This window comes from Lissotriton helveticus, chromosome 4_1 (genome assembly GCF_964261635.1).
Source record: "Lissotriton helveticus chromosome 4_1, aLisHel1.1, whole genome shotgun sequence".
NCBI classification, from domain to species: domain Eukaryota; kingdom Metazoa; phylum Chordata; class Amphibia; order Caudata; family Salamandridae; genus Lissotriton; species Lissotriton helveticus.
Genome location: NC_136063.1, coordinates 928,204,784 through 928,220,228, shown reverse-complemented (window position 1 = coordinate 928,220,228; position 15,445 = coordinate 928,204,784). Strand labels below are relative to the sequence as shown.

At 43.9% G+C, this 15,445-nt stretch overlaps 1 protein-coding gene across 1 annotated transcript in view; it reads left to right on the top strand.

Moving 5' to 3' along the window:
* Positions 1–15,445, top strand: part of GPLD1 (glycosylphosphatidylinositol specific phospholipase D1) — a 586,386-nt gene that overhangs the window by 54,685 nt on the left and 516,256 nt on the right. The window contains exon 3 of the mRNA XM_078685714.1: positions 7,402–7,480. Within this exon, the coding sequence (XP_078541840.1) occupies positions 7,402–7,480 (79 nt within the window). The remainder of the gene's footprint in view (positions 1–7,401; positions 7,481–15,445) is intronic.

The window sequence follows — 15,445 nt, the reverse complement described above, 5'->3', positions numbered from 1 at the left end:
TCTGTGTTAATTAGATAGATCTGGCAACAAGACCCACATTGCTTAGTGCCCTTCCCTTTTTTAAGAAAGTAACAATATTAGCTGCACCCCAAGTTCTCGGGACCTGACCCAGCGAGTCAAAAGAATTAAAGATGTCCACAGGACTGGTGCCAAGATATGTGAAAAATCTGCATAAACTTCTAAGAGAATTTGGTCAAGGCCGAAGCCTTGCCCTTAGCTAATTAGCTAAAAGCTGTTTTAGCTTCAAGCGGCATTATAAGCTCTTACAATCCTGTCCACTAAGTGTCGCTCAGATTACGATGAATATACTCCCCTATAGATTGATCCACCACTTCTATGGAAGCCGTAGAGATTTTGATAAAAGAGCCAAAATACATCTCTAATAAATGCTGGATTGATATCATGTTCTCCCTTATCACTAATGATCTGCTGAATGATGTTAGCACTAGGGCGATCCTTCACCCTAAAAGAGAGTAATCAGCCATCTCCTAATTAGTTTCAGAGCTTAGAAGTTGCCTATCCTGACACCTTTTAATTATTGGGTCACTTATACATATTCTAAGGGACGCTTGCAAGTTAGCTACCTGATTGGACAAAAATAACTTCTTCTGCCCATCTTAGGCAATTATGCTATGCACCAAACTAAGCTCGATAGAACTAAGAGCCGAATGTATTCGGGCCTCCTCAGTGCCAGATATCCTCCGCTGAAAAGCAGAAAGCTTCAATGTATGTCCCAGGCAGAAGGCCTTAAGCATGTTCAAAACAGAAATAGTGGCTACTGATTCAACATTATCTTCCAATTTCTCCCTCAAATGCAAATTCATTGAGCAGATATACTCGTGGTGAGGAACAAACATCCAGCGTCGTGACCCAAGAGATTGACAAGGCCCTCCCGCTCAATGAATAAGATAAGGAATTGTGGTTCGATATTATTCTCAGATTGACTTGAATATTGAAATGCGGCAAGAGAGAATGTCTAGCTAAAAACATATCAATCCGTGAGAAGTATTTGTGGGGAGGAGAATAAAAAGTAAATCTGAACTCACTACCTCTACAAAGTCACCAAACATCAACAAGTGCAGAGAAGGCCATAAATTGTTTCAAAGGATCCCGAAGACAATGTCTCTCCCAGTTAACCAGATCTGAATTTGACAGCCCCTGTTTTGTAGAGTCTATTTGAGGACATAGTGTAACATTAAAGTCCCAGCAGATAATGAAAAGGTCCAGCCAAAGATGGAGTTTGGCTAATATATATAAAAAATCATCAGATCATCCTTGTTTGGGCCGTAGACTACACACCTAGTGAAACAAATGTCCTAAATCCAGACCGTGGTTATGAGCCATCATCCGCTCAGATCATCTTTCTGCCAGAGCATGATACATTTATCATCCCGGACAAATAGGTACATACAACTCTATAAACCAGCTTTCTTAAGAATGATGCTTGTTAACGGAAAAAGTGTATCTCCTGAAGACATACAATTTGTGCATTTCTTCCCTAATTTATGCTCATGAAGTGCCTTGATACCCTTGATATTCCACAAGAGAATATACACATGCTGTCTAAGATAACTAGCCATTATCATAACATGTCCCAAGCCAAATACTTTCTCTAAGAGCACCACAGCCCTGCACAGAATTGCCCTGAACCTGTCCCCAGAAATCAATGAATCCAGTTTTTTTCTCCACTTTGAAACTTCAAAACGTTTGCCACCCTCAAACAAAGAGCAAACACTCCCATCAACACTGAACCAAAGACCCTCCCATGCCCAACCCCACCCCTCCTTTCCAACTACAAAATCTCCCCACCCCCCAAATCTAAGGCCAGAGAAAAGAGCCACTACCCACAAAACCTAAGCAGCTAGATAGCTCAAGCTCACAGGTAGGCACAGAGGCTGAAGAGTGCCTAGGTACACAAATCTCTAAAAGAAGAAAGAAGCAGCCCGGACCATTTCAAAACACAGACCCTAGAATGAGGTGCACCTTTTCCCCATAGCGTTACCCTGTGAGAGCAAAATTGTATACCCAACTAGTGAACAACACCCCCAAATGAAAAAAACTGCCCAGAAACCGTTGCCCCATCATGAAAAAAATAAAATTGACCATAATATTTAATACACAGGGTGGCTTGCTCCATGAGAGAGAATGTTGCTCCAATATTCTGTAGGTCAGGATTATGCTTCCGGAGCTGACAGCACCCCTTCACCGTTTGATGGCAAAAGTCAGAGCATGCAAAAGACTCAACCCCACAGGCTCCGATCGATGATCTGAGTCGTGCTGCCCAATAGATCTCCTGCTGCAGTGTGAAGTTACCCAAATCGATAAGGATGGCCTGAGGATGCCAGGTGGGCCTCCCATTGTTAGGTAGCCAGATTGGGAAGCAATATGCCTTTTGTATCATGTTATTCATGTTCAAATCATTTATAGCAGGAGAGGATTCTGTGAAAAGACGAACAACATATTCTATGGGGTATTCTCATTGTACCCCTCAGGGATTCTCAAGTTTCTAAGATTGCTCCTACTGGATCTATTCTCCAGATCTTCCACTTTAGAAAAGAGACTAGTATCCATGCTGTGGGATAGAATGCCGATTTTGACCAACTTCTGCTTGAAGAGCAGCCTGAGTCACCTCAATCTCACCCAGATGAGTGTGAATGATGCCCATATTCCTTGACAACTTTCTCAAGACTACCTGAGTCCTCAAATAGGCAGATTTTAAAGTGAGAGAATCTTTCCTGTACTCCTCCCTACACTTCAAAAAATGATTGTTGATAGCAGACAACATAGGGACATTGTTGGACTTGGCCCATTTTCCCGAAATTTTTCGCTTTTCACCCCCACTATTTTAGGATGTCTCCCCCATGGTAGAGAACTGCCTAGGCCATGGGTGGTGTGAGATGTCATGTTAAATGTAATGCACTGGTGTGCGCACCTATAATTCCCCCATCATAAAAATGTACCTTGGTAACATGCTGCGTTTAAAATGGATGCCATAGCTGTGTGTGGTGCCACCTGACTGTGGTGGGTTAGCAGTCTAGTTGTTTGGTTCCCAGCCATCCCAGCTTTTGGAGGGAAAGCCTGTACTCCTCCCCCTGAGCCAGTTAGAACCAGTTCCCTAAACACTTCTAGAAGCTTCTGGCACTGTCTGGTAGGTGGGGTGAGGGGCGTATAAGTAGGGGGCGCTGTGCCACCATGTGCTCAGACAGAGCGTGGACTTGAGAGTGAGGGGACCTGCTGCCAGTGGGTGCCACTGCATGGGCCTGTGTGCTAGCCCCTGAGCCCATCTGCACCCCTCCCCTGTCCACAGGGCCAGTGAGAGCCCGCTGCTAGAGTACAGGCTGCAGGGTATGATGTTTCCGAGGAGCTGCTGTCCTGTACTGATGAGTACCCACTGACTGCTGACCTGGCCTAGCACTGCCTGCTGCTCTCCTGCCCTAGCGCCTCGCGAGTGCTACACCTGGGCCCTGACTGCTCCCTAGCGCCTGGAAGAGAAGAGCGATTTATCTGACTACTAAGGAGCACCTTTGACTGTGCCCAGACGGAGGTGAGGAGCGCAACCTGTCGTCCCTGAAGCCCCGGGGGTGGACAGAACACATCTCAAGCACCAGATGCAAATGACCAGGGAGAAGAGGAGCACGGTCTTTTGCCCATGGAGGTGGTGGGCTGCCTAGCGCCGCTAGGCGCTATCCTCATGACCCAGTAGTGCTGCCTGGGAGAACCTCTGATTTCAAAAGAGCGGGAGCCCACCCCGCGTAGTGGCGGCGCTTTGTGTGCTTTTCAATGAGAGCGGGTGCCTAGCCCACGTTTGTGGGTTTATTTAAACAAACAGGAGCCTACCCCGTATTGGCCCGTAAGAAGAAAATTGCCTGACATCACCGCTGCGGCCCGTGCCGCCGAGCGCACCAGGAGTGGGTGCCTACCCCGTGTGGTGTTTCTACGTAGGAGGGAGCCTACCCTTCATTGCTGCAAGAAGAAACTCACTGGTATCACCATCACAGCCCTGGACCGCTGCGCGGGCTTCCCCGTGATGTCAGGGGAGCCGCGCGGTGATTGGGTGCTGGCGGGAGCACCTGAGGCGAAGTCCCGCCCGCACAGGAAGCAGGAAGAAGCCGGGAAAGGCGGAGGTGAGGCGGGGCTCCCGTGGCGAGGAAGGAGCCCTGTTGGCGGAAAACAACCAGAGCGGGAGTCCACCCCACCAGTCAGTGCCCCCCGGGGGTCTGGAATAGGCCCGGACGAAGCCAGGAGACGCACTGTCCTACGCAGGGCTCTCGGGTGTAGAGGAGAGCTCCGCAGTGCCAGCAGCTGCCGGGAGTGAACGAGAGAGAGAGGGCGCATCGAGGCACTTTGTTGGTGCCTGCCCCCCCCCCCCGCATGGAAGTCACTGAGGACCCGCAGGAGAGACCGAGGAGAGCCCGGTGAGTGAGGGCTCTGGGGGCGAGTCGCGGGAGCTGGAGGCGGCACCAGAAGTGCACGTGCTCTTTTGGGAACCACAGTGTCCCCTCCGTAGCGGCCCGCTGCAATGGTCTTGGACACCTGGGCCTTTGTTCTGCAAGTCCCAGTGGGGGCTCCAGTGCCCCGTCATTACTGCAGTTTTGGGCATACTTGAAGCGAGTCCAGGAGGGGGCTCAGTCATCCCCTGGTTGGGGGGGTGTCGGGGCACAGGATCGGTACCCGCCCCCGGGACCGGTGTTCTGTTGGGGGCCCATTTGAACACATTGTTGGGGCCCGTGCTGACTGTAGCTTTGCACAACTACCCCACCGGACAGTGGACCGCAGTTGCCACTTTTTGGGCAATAGTATTGTGCGAGTCCCAGTGGGTGGGGGGCTCAAGTGGAACTGCACTGAGTGGGGTCTTGGTAATTTGAGAGCCCCAGAAGAGGGACTCCATTGTTCTTCATGCTGGCCTGAGTTACTCTACACAGATGCCTCACAGGACAGTGGGCAGCTGCAACGACCTGGGCCATGGTTATGTGGTATACCATGATTGTGGGATGACATCTGTCCATGCCTTATGCATTTTTGATAAGAAGGGGATGTCTAGCATAATGCCATGCACCATGTGTTTGAGGCCAGTATGATGCCTACCGTACTTGTATGCCCAAAGGTTGATGCCTAGTGTTTCCTCCCCTAACGCTTGTATTGCTGATGTTGCGCATAATGTTTTCAGGCTTACTTGAGACAATGTATATATGCTAGTTAATGTTGGGCCTAGGGTTTTCCGGCTACAGAGAGACCATGTGCTAAGGCTGTTCCCTCCATGTTAAGGGTGGTTATGCTAACAAGATGCCTTATATGATGTTCTAGGGTACGCCGGATCCATTATGTTCCTGTTCCAGGCTAAAGATGATGCCCACTGTTAATGTTGCTTCTGCTAAAGCGAAGCCTATTAGGAGGTTTTAGGTTAGGCCTAAGGATGATTTATGAAATGATGCACCTGTGTTAAGGAGGAGGCCCCAATGTTCCTCTGTTTATGCCTATTTACATTTATGCGTAATGGACTTCTGCCGGAGCTAAGGTGACCTAAGCCTACTCTTATGCATTTGATGCCAATGCCCACCTGCTTACGCATTTTGTATTCCTATGCCCAATGTGCCTGGCCGAGATCCTGTTATGCTCATTGCAGATGTTCCTGCTTAATGTGTTATGTCACTGTGATTTACGCTTCAGGTTTCTACCTTATGCCAAATGATAATGCTTTATGTCTTCATTGCAGGATTGAGACTAAAGGCCTTACCTTTTTCATTTATCCTTTATCCCTTTGCAATGGTCCTGGCAGCGGCCCAATTGGCCCTGCCATGTAAATAATCCCCTTGTAGATATTGCCCTGGCGCCAGTTGGCGCAGTATAGTGACTACTGTGATTACTATTGTATGTATGACCCAATACAAAAGTTATTCTTTTTACCTAATCTGCTGTGGCCTCTTTTTGTGGTGTGCCTTGTGTGTCGCCTGTGTGTACTGCGTGGATGCTTTGCACATGTCCTCTGGAGTTTGGCTCGCCCGCTCTGCACCATGCTACCCCATTTCTAACATGCATCATCATCTGTTGGGGCTTCAAACTGAGCTCCAGAATCAGGAGCTTCAGTTGCATGAGCAGGCACCAGGAATAAAGAAGCGACCAACACAGGAGGGAGAGGATTGATGGATGTAAGTTAGTTAGCATCGGGGTCCCAGAGCAACTTGTCCTGAGCTATTGAAATAGTAGGGTTGAGAATCCCCTGATTAAAGACCGCCCAGGATCTTCACTTGAGTAGTTGTCATAGAACTAGTAACAGTCCTTGGCCTGCTGTTTTGGCTAGAGCTGGCACCTGAGAAATCCTCAGATCTATAGGGACCCTGGTTCAAAGGGAGCCCCCAACCCCCAAAACCTCCAAGTGGGGCTCTTGACAGACTACCAGAATTGTACAGGGGGGAAATGCCATGGTGCAAGGGGGCCAGCATTGGCACAAGGCAGTCAAAATAGTGAGAGCACAGGGCCAAGGACGGAATGCACATATTCTTTAAATATGGCACATTCCTGCCCTTTCCCTGTGATGCAGCACAGCAGTGTGACTTGCTGCGCTGTGCCACAAACTAAAAAATATACCCCTAAATAAATGTATAAGTCCAGCAAATTATCCCCACTATCTTGAGCTCGAAACAGTGAATCATACTGCCAGGTCACATGCACATTCTGAAAAATTCAAGGACGTTTTCAGTCAATAATCAAACAAATTCAAATTTATATTCATATAGTTATGTATTTAATACTCCAGACTGAGCACCACTTGACTTACGGTCACTATAAAAGATGTCTAAAATAAACTGCACAGCTCTAATCCGCTTTTGCTTCTATAACGTGAGAAACCAATTGAAAGTGCATTCATTAACATAGACCACCTTGAAATATTTTAAACCAAGAATTATTACTGTCAAGCTCCCGTGTGTTTGGAAAACATGTTTGACTCCAAACACATACTATTACAGCCCCACATTTAATTCACTATGTGTGGTTTTCCAACAATCCACTTCAGTAAAATATTCCATGTTTAGACTGCAAGGAGCAGAAAACAGTACAGTTTGTCAATCTACCCGTCCTTGAATTAGTCACACCATGCCGGACCTCACATTCTATGCAGCTTGCTACTACACTCCACTAACAAAGTTGCTTTTTTGGAGCACAGGACGTGTGCAATTGGATATTTACTGCCATGATTAAAACTGTGTGAGATAATTAATATTTTAGCATTGTTCTTTCCTGTTACACATTCTTTTAGTTGAATGGTTCTATATTAATGACCCTAAATATAATGTTGTAATATTTTGACTTTTTAATTATAACCAGTGAAAAGGAGCATTAACAGGCCATTCCAATTAAACTGAGTTTTTTTTCCTTTCATCTTGTTTTTTTACTGTCCTACAGCTAATATTAAAACACCAGGATGCGTATCAGGCTGGAAGTGTGTACCCAGACGCTTTCTATCCCAGCGTCTGTAAAGAAGGTAAAATGCATTTTAGAAAATATAAAAAAGGGAAATGTGGGAGAATTTTTAAATTAAAAAAATCGTCAAACACAGGATGACAATATGGTTATCACGCTTTAAAGAATATAACACCGTTCAAATATATGTATTTCGATGTGTGCAGCAACATGTTTATGTTCTATGCTTAAAATTTGCTGCATAAACTCTTGAGGCTATAGAAACACAAGAGAGACTCAAGGATATCTAGGGACCAAGGGTATTGTATGTTTTAAGGCATGTGTGTCCGTAAACATAAATTAAGCAAATAATACTCTGAGAACAAAGAAAAATGCCCAGGAGATGTCCAATCAACAGTTAAAACAACATTTTATTGAAGCAATAAAAATAAAAACACATTCGTAGAAGTGGGTACCCCTATGAGGTAAGCCTCAACAGGTGTTGAGAAGAATTCACTGGCGAAACGACTCAGTGACCTAAAATGTATCCACAAACAAGCTCACCTATTGCCAAAACACAGAACTACTGCACCCATGAATCAATTGTACATAAATCAAGTGGGTCAGAAAGACTAGGGCAATGATGTTTCGACCCAATTAAATTATTTGATCATCATCAGGACAACACATTGTTTGCCTGGATACATAAATCAATGCACAAAATGATTCAAAATCAATCAAGCGAAGATGAATAAAACTAAGCACCTAGACCATGGTGCGGTCCTAGGCCCTATTATGGCCCTGTGTGATAATATCAGATTGGAACCAGATATCAAAAGGAAGGCTACACAAAAGGATTAAGCTATATTCTGTGGCCTCACATCAGACATCAGCTAGGTAAAGTGTGTACGACTGAATGGGAGTCCAAGTAAATAGGATTAAACAATAACCTAATGGAATATTGGTGTGCCAAGAGAGTTAAGAGAGTTCCAACAATCTCTGCAGGAGCCGGGATGTAGTCAAGAGATGCACGCCAAGAATGAATAAGAACTGAGGTGAGCCAAATTGCTGTATCTAAGGACACGCTGCAACACTCACTCCATTTGTGACAGAGAATCCTGTCCGCTAAACTTTAAATCAACCCTGCCCCTTAGTTTTTAAATCAACTTCTGAAGTTTCCTCTGAGGCAAAGGGTCTCAAATAGGTTTAATTCATGTTTTTTTCCCCGCAAAACCCACCTTCTATCCTCCCATGACGTAGCATACATCTCAGTCATTTGAGCTAAAGTGTACAGGGGCCAGCATCCACCCAAAGAGTGTTTGATGCCTGCTTGCGAATGTATTAGTGACCACCCATGTGCAGATGGTTCAGTGCCATGCTAGGACCTTTATTTAACCAGATCATCTCCAGCAGTAAGAGCTATTTGATTGGCTCACATTTTGTGATTCATATCAACATTTGTAAAATAATCAATATCAAATCACTCCATGTAGTTGAATGACATCAGTGCTTTAACTGCGCTGAAAAGGGCAGGAGGGATTCTTTAAAATGGCCATGGCCTAAGATACATATGTACGCTCCCTTATACAAGGCTTCCACTCTAACTAATAGAACATGATCTGCAATCCCCTATGCTCAATGTGATCCTGATCCTCTTCCTCCTCATGATGCTGGTCTTTCTCCTAGTGTTCTACTCCTGGAAGTTGGTATCCTCTTGGTAGCTCTCCTACACTGCCTTATCTCATTCTCTTCCCTTTTATACTCCTGATCATGTTGATCCTCCTACTCCTCCAGGCTTCCAAATAGGGATTCTGGTCGTCAGACTCCTCCTCGTGGTCCAAGTCCTTGTATTCCTTCCCCTCATGATGGTCCTGGTCACCCTCCTTCAAGTTCACCACTGATCCACTTCCTTGTCTGCGGCCTAATTCTTTCGGCTCTCATCCTCCTTCTGCTGTTCCCCATGATGGTCCTGGTGGCTCTAGTTCTTTGAACGGTTTTGGCCCTGCTGGTCCTTTTCTTGGTGTTTGTCCTGGTTCTTTGACCCCAATCTCCAGCTGGTTCTACTCTTAACCTTTTTTGGTTCTCACTTCTCACCCTCCGATCCTCAAAATCATTAGCTGCTTACATTCACCTGCCCCGCCTCACTACATCCCCCCTACTTCTGAGGTCAGCCACATACAACATCCAAGCAGACATAGACTGATGTGTGTTGACTCACACACCAGTGACATAGGAAGGCTGACATGGGCCCTAAATCAAGTAAAAGGACAATGGGCCAACTGCTAAGTGTTCATGTAGTAAACACACCCATAATTGGGGTGCATTAAGCCCTTATTACCTATGGGCTCCAGTTCCAAAGCACCTGCTACAGTATTGATAGCTGTCACCATGGTACACACTGACAACCAAGGTTCATGACCACACAGTGCCACCAGCAAATACCATCAATGGCCAGTTTGCACTACGTTAATGCAGGTCATTTATGTTTTGGCAGTTGTGGCTACTGAAACGGAGCTTTAGGGTGCCGCAATGCCACCTATGAGCCACCACAGTATGTCCCTGACATAGGCACACATCTGATGAGCTTTTCTCTGGCGGTGTTCATGTGAGAACAATGTTCAGCTAGTATGCAGGTCAGGCTTCTCGGCTTCTCTGGGCTCTGTAGCTATTGACAGGAAAAGAAGGAGGCCTGGGAGTCTGAATTACAGATCTACAGAATAATATTTAAGCAAACAGCTGTCTGAAAATGGACGCCTGGATTGAACATGAGCAACGGAATTCATCAGTTAGTCCACTGACAAAAAAAACAACCCATATTTAGCAAACATACTGCACACGCCTAAGGCAGCACCGCTTTTCTGCTTAAGTGGGACAATTTTTGCTCTAATTAAAACATCCCTGATTCCAATTAGCATCTGCACAGAGCAGCAGGGGTGGAGTCCCAAGACTTGTCCCAGTTTCTGATAGGGCTGTGTTCCAGCCCTATCATAAACTGGTAAAGGGCTTTAAGGTAGATCTCCCTAAGAAATGTGATTATTATTTGGGGCAGATCACTACATACCTCAAGGAACAAAATCAACCCTTATCAGGGAACCCCCAAAGTCACTAAATTAACTCTGAGCTCAACCCACGGGTAGCTATGGCACAGAGCAAGAAGGCTTAACTTGGGTGCTGTGTAAAGAATTTATGCAGTTCCAAAACAGCAGTAAGTCGAAATGCAAAACAATAAAAATCCCAAATTGAGTTAGAAAATAGATTAGAATTTCATACACAAAATAACACCAAAAGGAAATAAGTCCAAAAAGGTGAACTGAAGAAAATCAATTTTTAACGCTCTAAGTAGGAATAGTGCCAAGTAGCACAAAGTCAATGGTTGCCATAGACCGGAACCTAAGGTACAATTTCAGACTGACAATGATGAACCATTGGTCGAATACACTAACCAGTTTTGTCCTTGTCAAGATTTGTCCTTGTGGCTTAAGTCCTTTAAGTCCCAATCTATCACAGGAGTATATTTCTAAAGACTTCTAGGACCTCAGCAGAGTCCCTTAGGGACTCACAGGGTGTCAGAAAGGCCAGGCCGGGTACTGTTTCCACTAGTCTTCTCGGCCTTTGCAGGAACAGGCCTCTCGTAGCTTGTTGTGTCCCTGAAGTTTTAACCGAAGGTCTGCCTTATGACCTTTAGAGCCCTTTCCTCTCTCCAGGGTACAAGAGGGAGACCAGATGCTATCTTCTAAATCACTTTAGTTCTCAGAGAGTAGGTTCAGTACTCCACTGATCTTCGCAGGCCCAGCAGTATGCTGATGGAGGTACCTGGAGGTGCCACATTTATGCCTGGCATGAGCTAATGGGTGGGAATGATTCCTAATCATTCCCAACCAATGGGTAAAAGTTCCTAGGGCCAACCCTATCAACTTTGGGCATCAAGATGGCAGAAATCTTCGGCCACACTATACTTGTTCTCTGAGGCCTGGGAGGTGTGTGATGAGTGTGCTGTGGTAATTGTAATGTACACTAATGTCTAAGACTAAAATCCAGGTTGGAGCAGCCACTGTACTCTAAAAAACCCAGAAACAGAAGTCTAGTAGAGCAAAGCAGGGTTTTTCTGCAACCAGACAGTGAATACGCAGGAAATGTTGTGGCATCCTATTACCTGGCCATTCAAGTGTGCCCTTAGTGTTCTATTTAAACCCTATATGACTTGTCAAGCAGGCCTTGGAATGACATTGTAATGTCTCAAAGAGGCCCACTGTATTTGTAGCCTGTCTGGGGAGACAATGAAAGGGCCTTGCCCAGGTGTCAGCTAATGAGCCTGTAGTAGGGGAGGCCTCTTTGAAGCAGCAGTTCCAGTTCCCAGTCACAACACCACAGTTCATCGTGTCAAGGGAACAGCATTACCTCCCCACACCCAGGTCTTTGTTCTCTGCTCTAGGAGCAGTTTTCACACCTCTTCAAATGCTATTTACTGGCTGTCAAAAGTGGAAGAAGACATGCAAATTTAGTCTCCAGGAGCATCAGGCGTGGAAAAGGTAACTTTCTAAAAGGGAGTTTTCCTTAATATTTGTTAAGAATCTGACTTTACCATTGAATTGGATTTTTAGGAACTATTAAAAATGTCTATTTAAATATTTTTCAAACTAGTCCCATTCACGAGATACAGTATTAGAATTTGTATTCTGTATTCTAGTTTTCAACATAGGACAACTAGGCCTGCTGCAGTGAAAAATAGTTTATTGGTACCATTTACTGTAAATACATGATAACATTACATTTCTACATGTCCTACCATGTTCCCTGCCTTGTGGATGACAAGGTATGCATAAGGATGACTTACTAATATTTTTAAAGGAGGTTTTGACCAGTCAAACGGTTTTTGACAAGAGGAATTTCAGTTTTTACACTGCTCTGTCAGGAGACACGGGTAGGACTGAAGCCATGTTTGTACTACTACAGTAGAGATTGGCACAATAGGTGCTACAATCCACTAGTGGTATTTAACTTTCAGGTCCTGGGAACTTCTAGGTATCATGTAATAAAGAATTATGAGTAAGTTAAATATATCAATTAGGAATATACTAATTTGACCATGCCCAAAGGAAAGGGAGACCACATCTACTTTACCACTGGTTATAGTTGGTAGGGGTAAAGTGAACAGAGTTCTAAAACCAGGAAAAATATAACGTTCAGCAAAATGAGAACATTTTGGGGTTACCTCACAGAAGAGGTAGATTTTCTTAAGATGTTATCTTGTTCGGCTTGTTTCTTCAGATCTGTCTGGCTCCTTGTTTGCAATCTGGGATTACTGTTGTACTCCAACTAAGGTAAAATGGTCAGCATAAGTAAGCAAGGTAATTCAAAAACAAATTCCGATGTTGCTCTTTGTGTTAGTGTATGAGAGTGAGTAAGAATGAGAGTGTAATTGAGTGGCACTAAGTGTGAGGGACTGAGAATGATTTAAAGTGAGCGAGAATGAATTATAGTTAGAGCGAATTAGAGAGACTGAGTGAGTGGGAATGAATGAGTGCTTAAGGGAGTGGAAGTGAATGTGAGGGATATGAGTGTGAGGAAGAAAGAGCGAGGGAGAATGAACATGAAAATGAGTGAATCAGAAAGAATGATTGTGAGGTAAGATGTGTGTTATGCTTGGGAGTCTGCCACTGGCACACTGTAGTCAATTCTTTGCATATGGAGGAACCCCTAGCTAAAATGCAGGCATTACACAGTAGATATAAATCTTTTTATAAGGAAGGACAATCTTGTTATCTATGGAGGCACTGGGGAGCTCTGGGAACTTACTTGAATATTTCATGAATGCTCCCTTAAAGAAGTTAGTCTGACTGTCTCGAATTAGGGGTAACTATTATACCCCACCACATTCAACGATCACCAGTAGCCACTGGGTTTGTGTCTTTTTGTAGTTGGCCTCCAAATTAATACTGTGAACAAGTCCATAAAAAAGAGGGACCAATAGTCATCAGTATGAACACCTTTGTTATTTTTCTGTCTATGTCCAGACCAGGCAGGACCCAGTCCGCTCATAGTCCTACAGGAGATGCATATTTTGATTCTTTCACATTCCTCAGTGCTACTCATTATGGGTGTTCCTAACATAAAACATGCGGACAGGTGCTCCAGGATTTGTGCAGCCTAACACGGACCAATCTCCTCCTGGCGGTGTGGCTTTGCACAAGCATACTTCTGAATGGTGGTTGTAGCATCCTCCCCAGCCTGAGTACCCACCTGGGTGCCCGCCAATGACTGTGACACACACAAAGCTTAGTGTTACACGTCTTTACTAGCCTGCGTGTAACCGCAAACTCAATATTCTAAACCAGCTTTCTTTGCATTCTGCTCTAACACTTATGTCACAGTTCTAGGAGTCCATCAGGAACAAAAAGGATTACATCGTTTCTAACTCACAAGACACTACATCTCCCCCTATTTAAAATGAAAAAAATACAGTGTTTTGAAACATATATATAGATAGACATATAAAATAAAATCTCTTCAATCAATCTTTTGGCATTTTATTTGTTCGAACTGATCTTTTCTTTGGAAACTGGGAACTTTTATCACCAATGTCCAGGATCTGCATTGGCGGTGTACAGGCAACAGGAGCCAGTGATGTTACAGACCCAGTCAAATCAAATCAAATCAAATCAAAGTTTATTGTTTAGTTAGTTAAAACCATAACAATTTAAAACCAGTATTTCAAAAACAGAAAAAAGGTGTGTGCGCGAAACGATTACTAAACTGTGATGACTCTTTTTAGTTTTAAGTTTTAATGTTCTGATGGTTAAAGTAATATACTGTACAAAACGAAAGGCCTATACAATGTACTACAAGAAATGACTTATACGTGTGAGGTTATGCTATTACTTCTTATTGTTTGAAACCGGCTAGTTATGTACATGATCAAGCAGTAGAAACTATGAATGTACTCTGTATGTATATGTGCTTCTGAGATGGAAGTTCGAAAGTAACCTTGAAACTACGTCTTATGCCTTAAATTTCAATAAAGATTTTTTTTTTAAAAACAGAAAAAAGAAAACAAATCATTGTCGTATAAGAGAAAAAACCATACATTAATTTCGTCTCTTCTGGTTGTTCTAAAATTCATTATATAAAAAAAATACAGTATAGTAAGATCAACCGTCTTCCTCTTTAACCAAGTTTCCAGTCTTTTTACAGGGCTTAGTAGGTACTTTAAGGAATTTTATCAGTCTGCCCTTCAGAGGGTGGGATCTTCCGGATTTACATACATTCATTTCATCTCTTCTGGTTGCTCTAAAATTCATTATAAAAAAATGCAGTACAGTAAGATCAACCGTCTTCCTCTTTAACCAAGTTTACAGTTTTTTAAGAGAGCTTAGTAAATGCTTTAAGGAATTTAATCAGTCTGCCGTTCAGAGGGGGATCTTCCGGATTTAGGCACGCTGTTATTGTCGCTCTGCATGACCTAATTCCTCTTACATTAAAACTTGATTTTAGGAGCATGACTCGTTCATTGTACAGTTTGTTGCATATACAGATTATATGAATGAAATCTTCTTTCTGGCTGTTACACAGCCGGCATAGTTTAGGACCTGTATACACCCAGGCTGGCTGATCTGCCAGAGATGGTAGTTTACCAAAGCGTAATGTCATTAATTGTTTTTTAACAGACATTGAGAACGGTATGCTCAAATAAGATGCCGGAACAAGGGACTTATAGTTATTTATCACCATCCAAGCGTGTGACCTTGTTCTGAAGATGTTTTTGTCCAGCAGTGATGAATGAGTTTTTGAAGCTTTATTTATTGCTTGTTTAAACGATTGGTATGGCAGATTTTTGTTCCATAATTCTGTTGTACATGTAATTGAGAGAGATTTGAACAGAAATTGATGAAAAGGGGAAGTTTTGTCCTCATTTACTTCCACCCAAAGTGATTCATTGATTTGCGAAGTAGCTGAATTTAGTTTCAAACGGTACCAAGTTTTGACTGTCGCATACATTCTGCCCAAATCTTCGTCTAGTATGCCGAATTCCAGGCGCACCTGGGCTGGG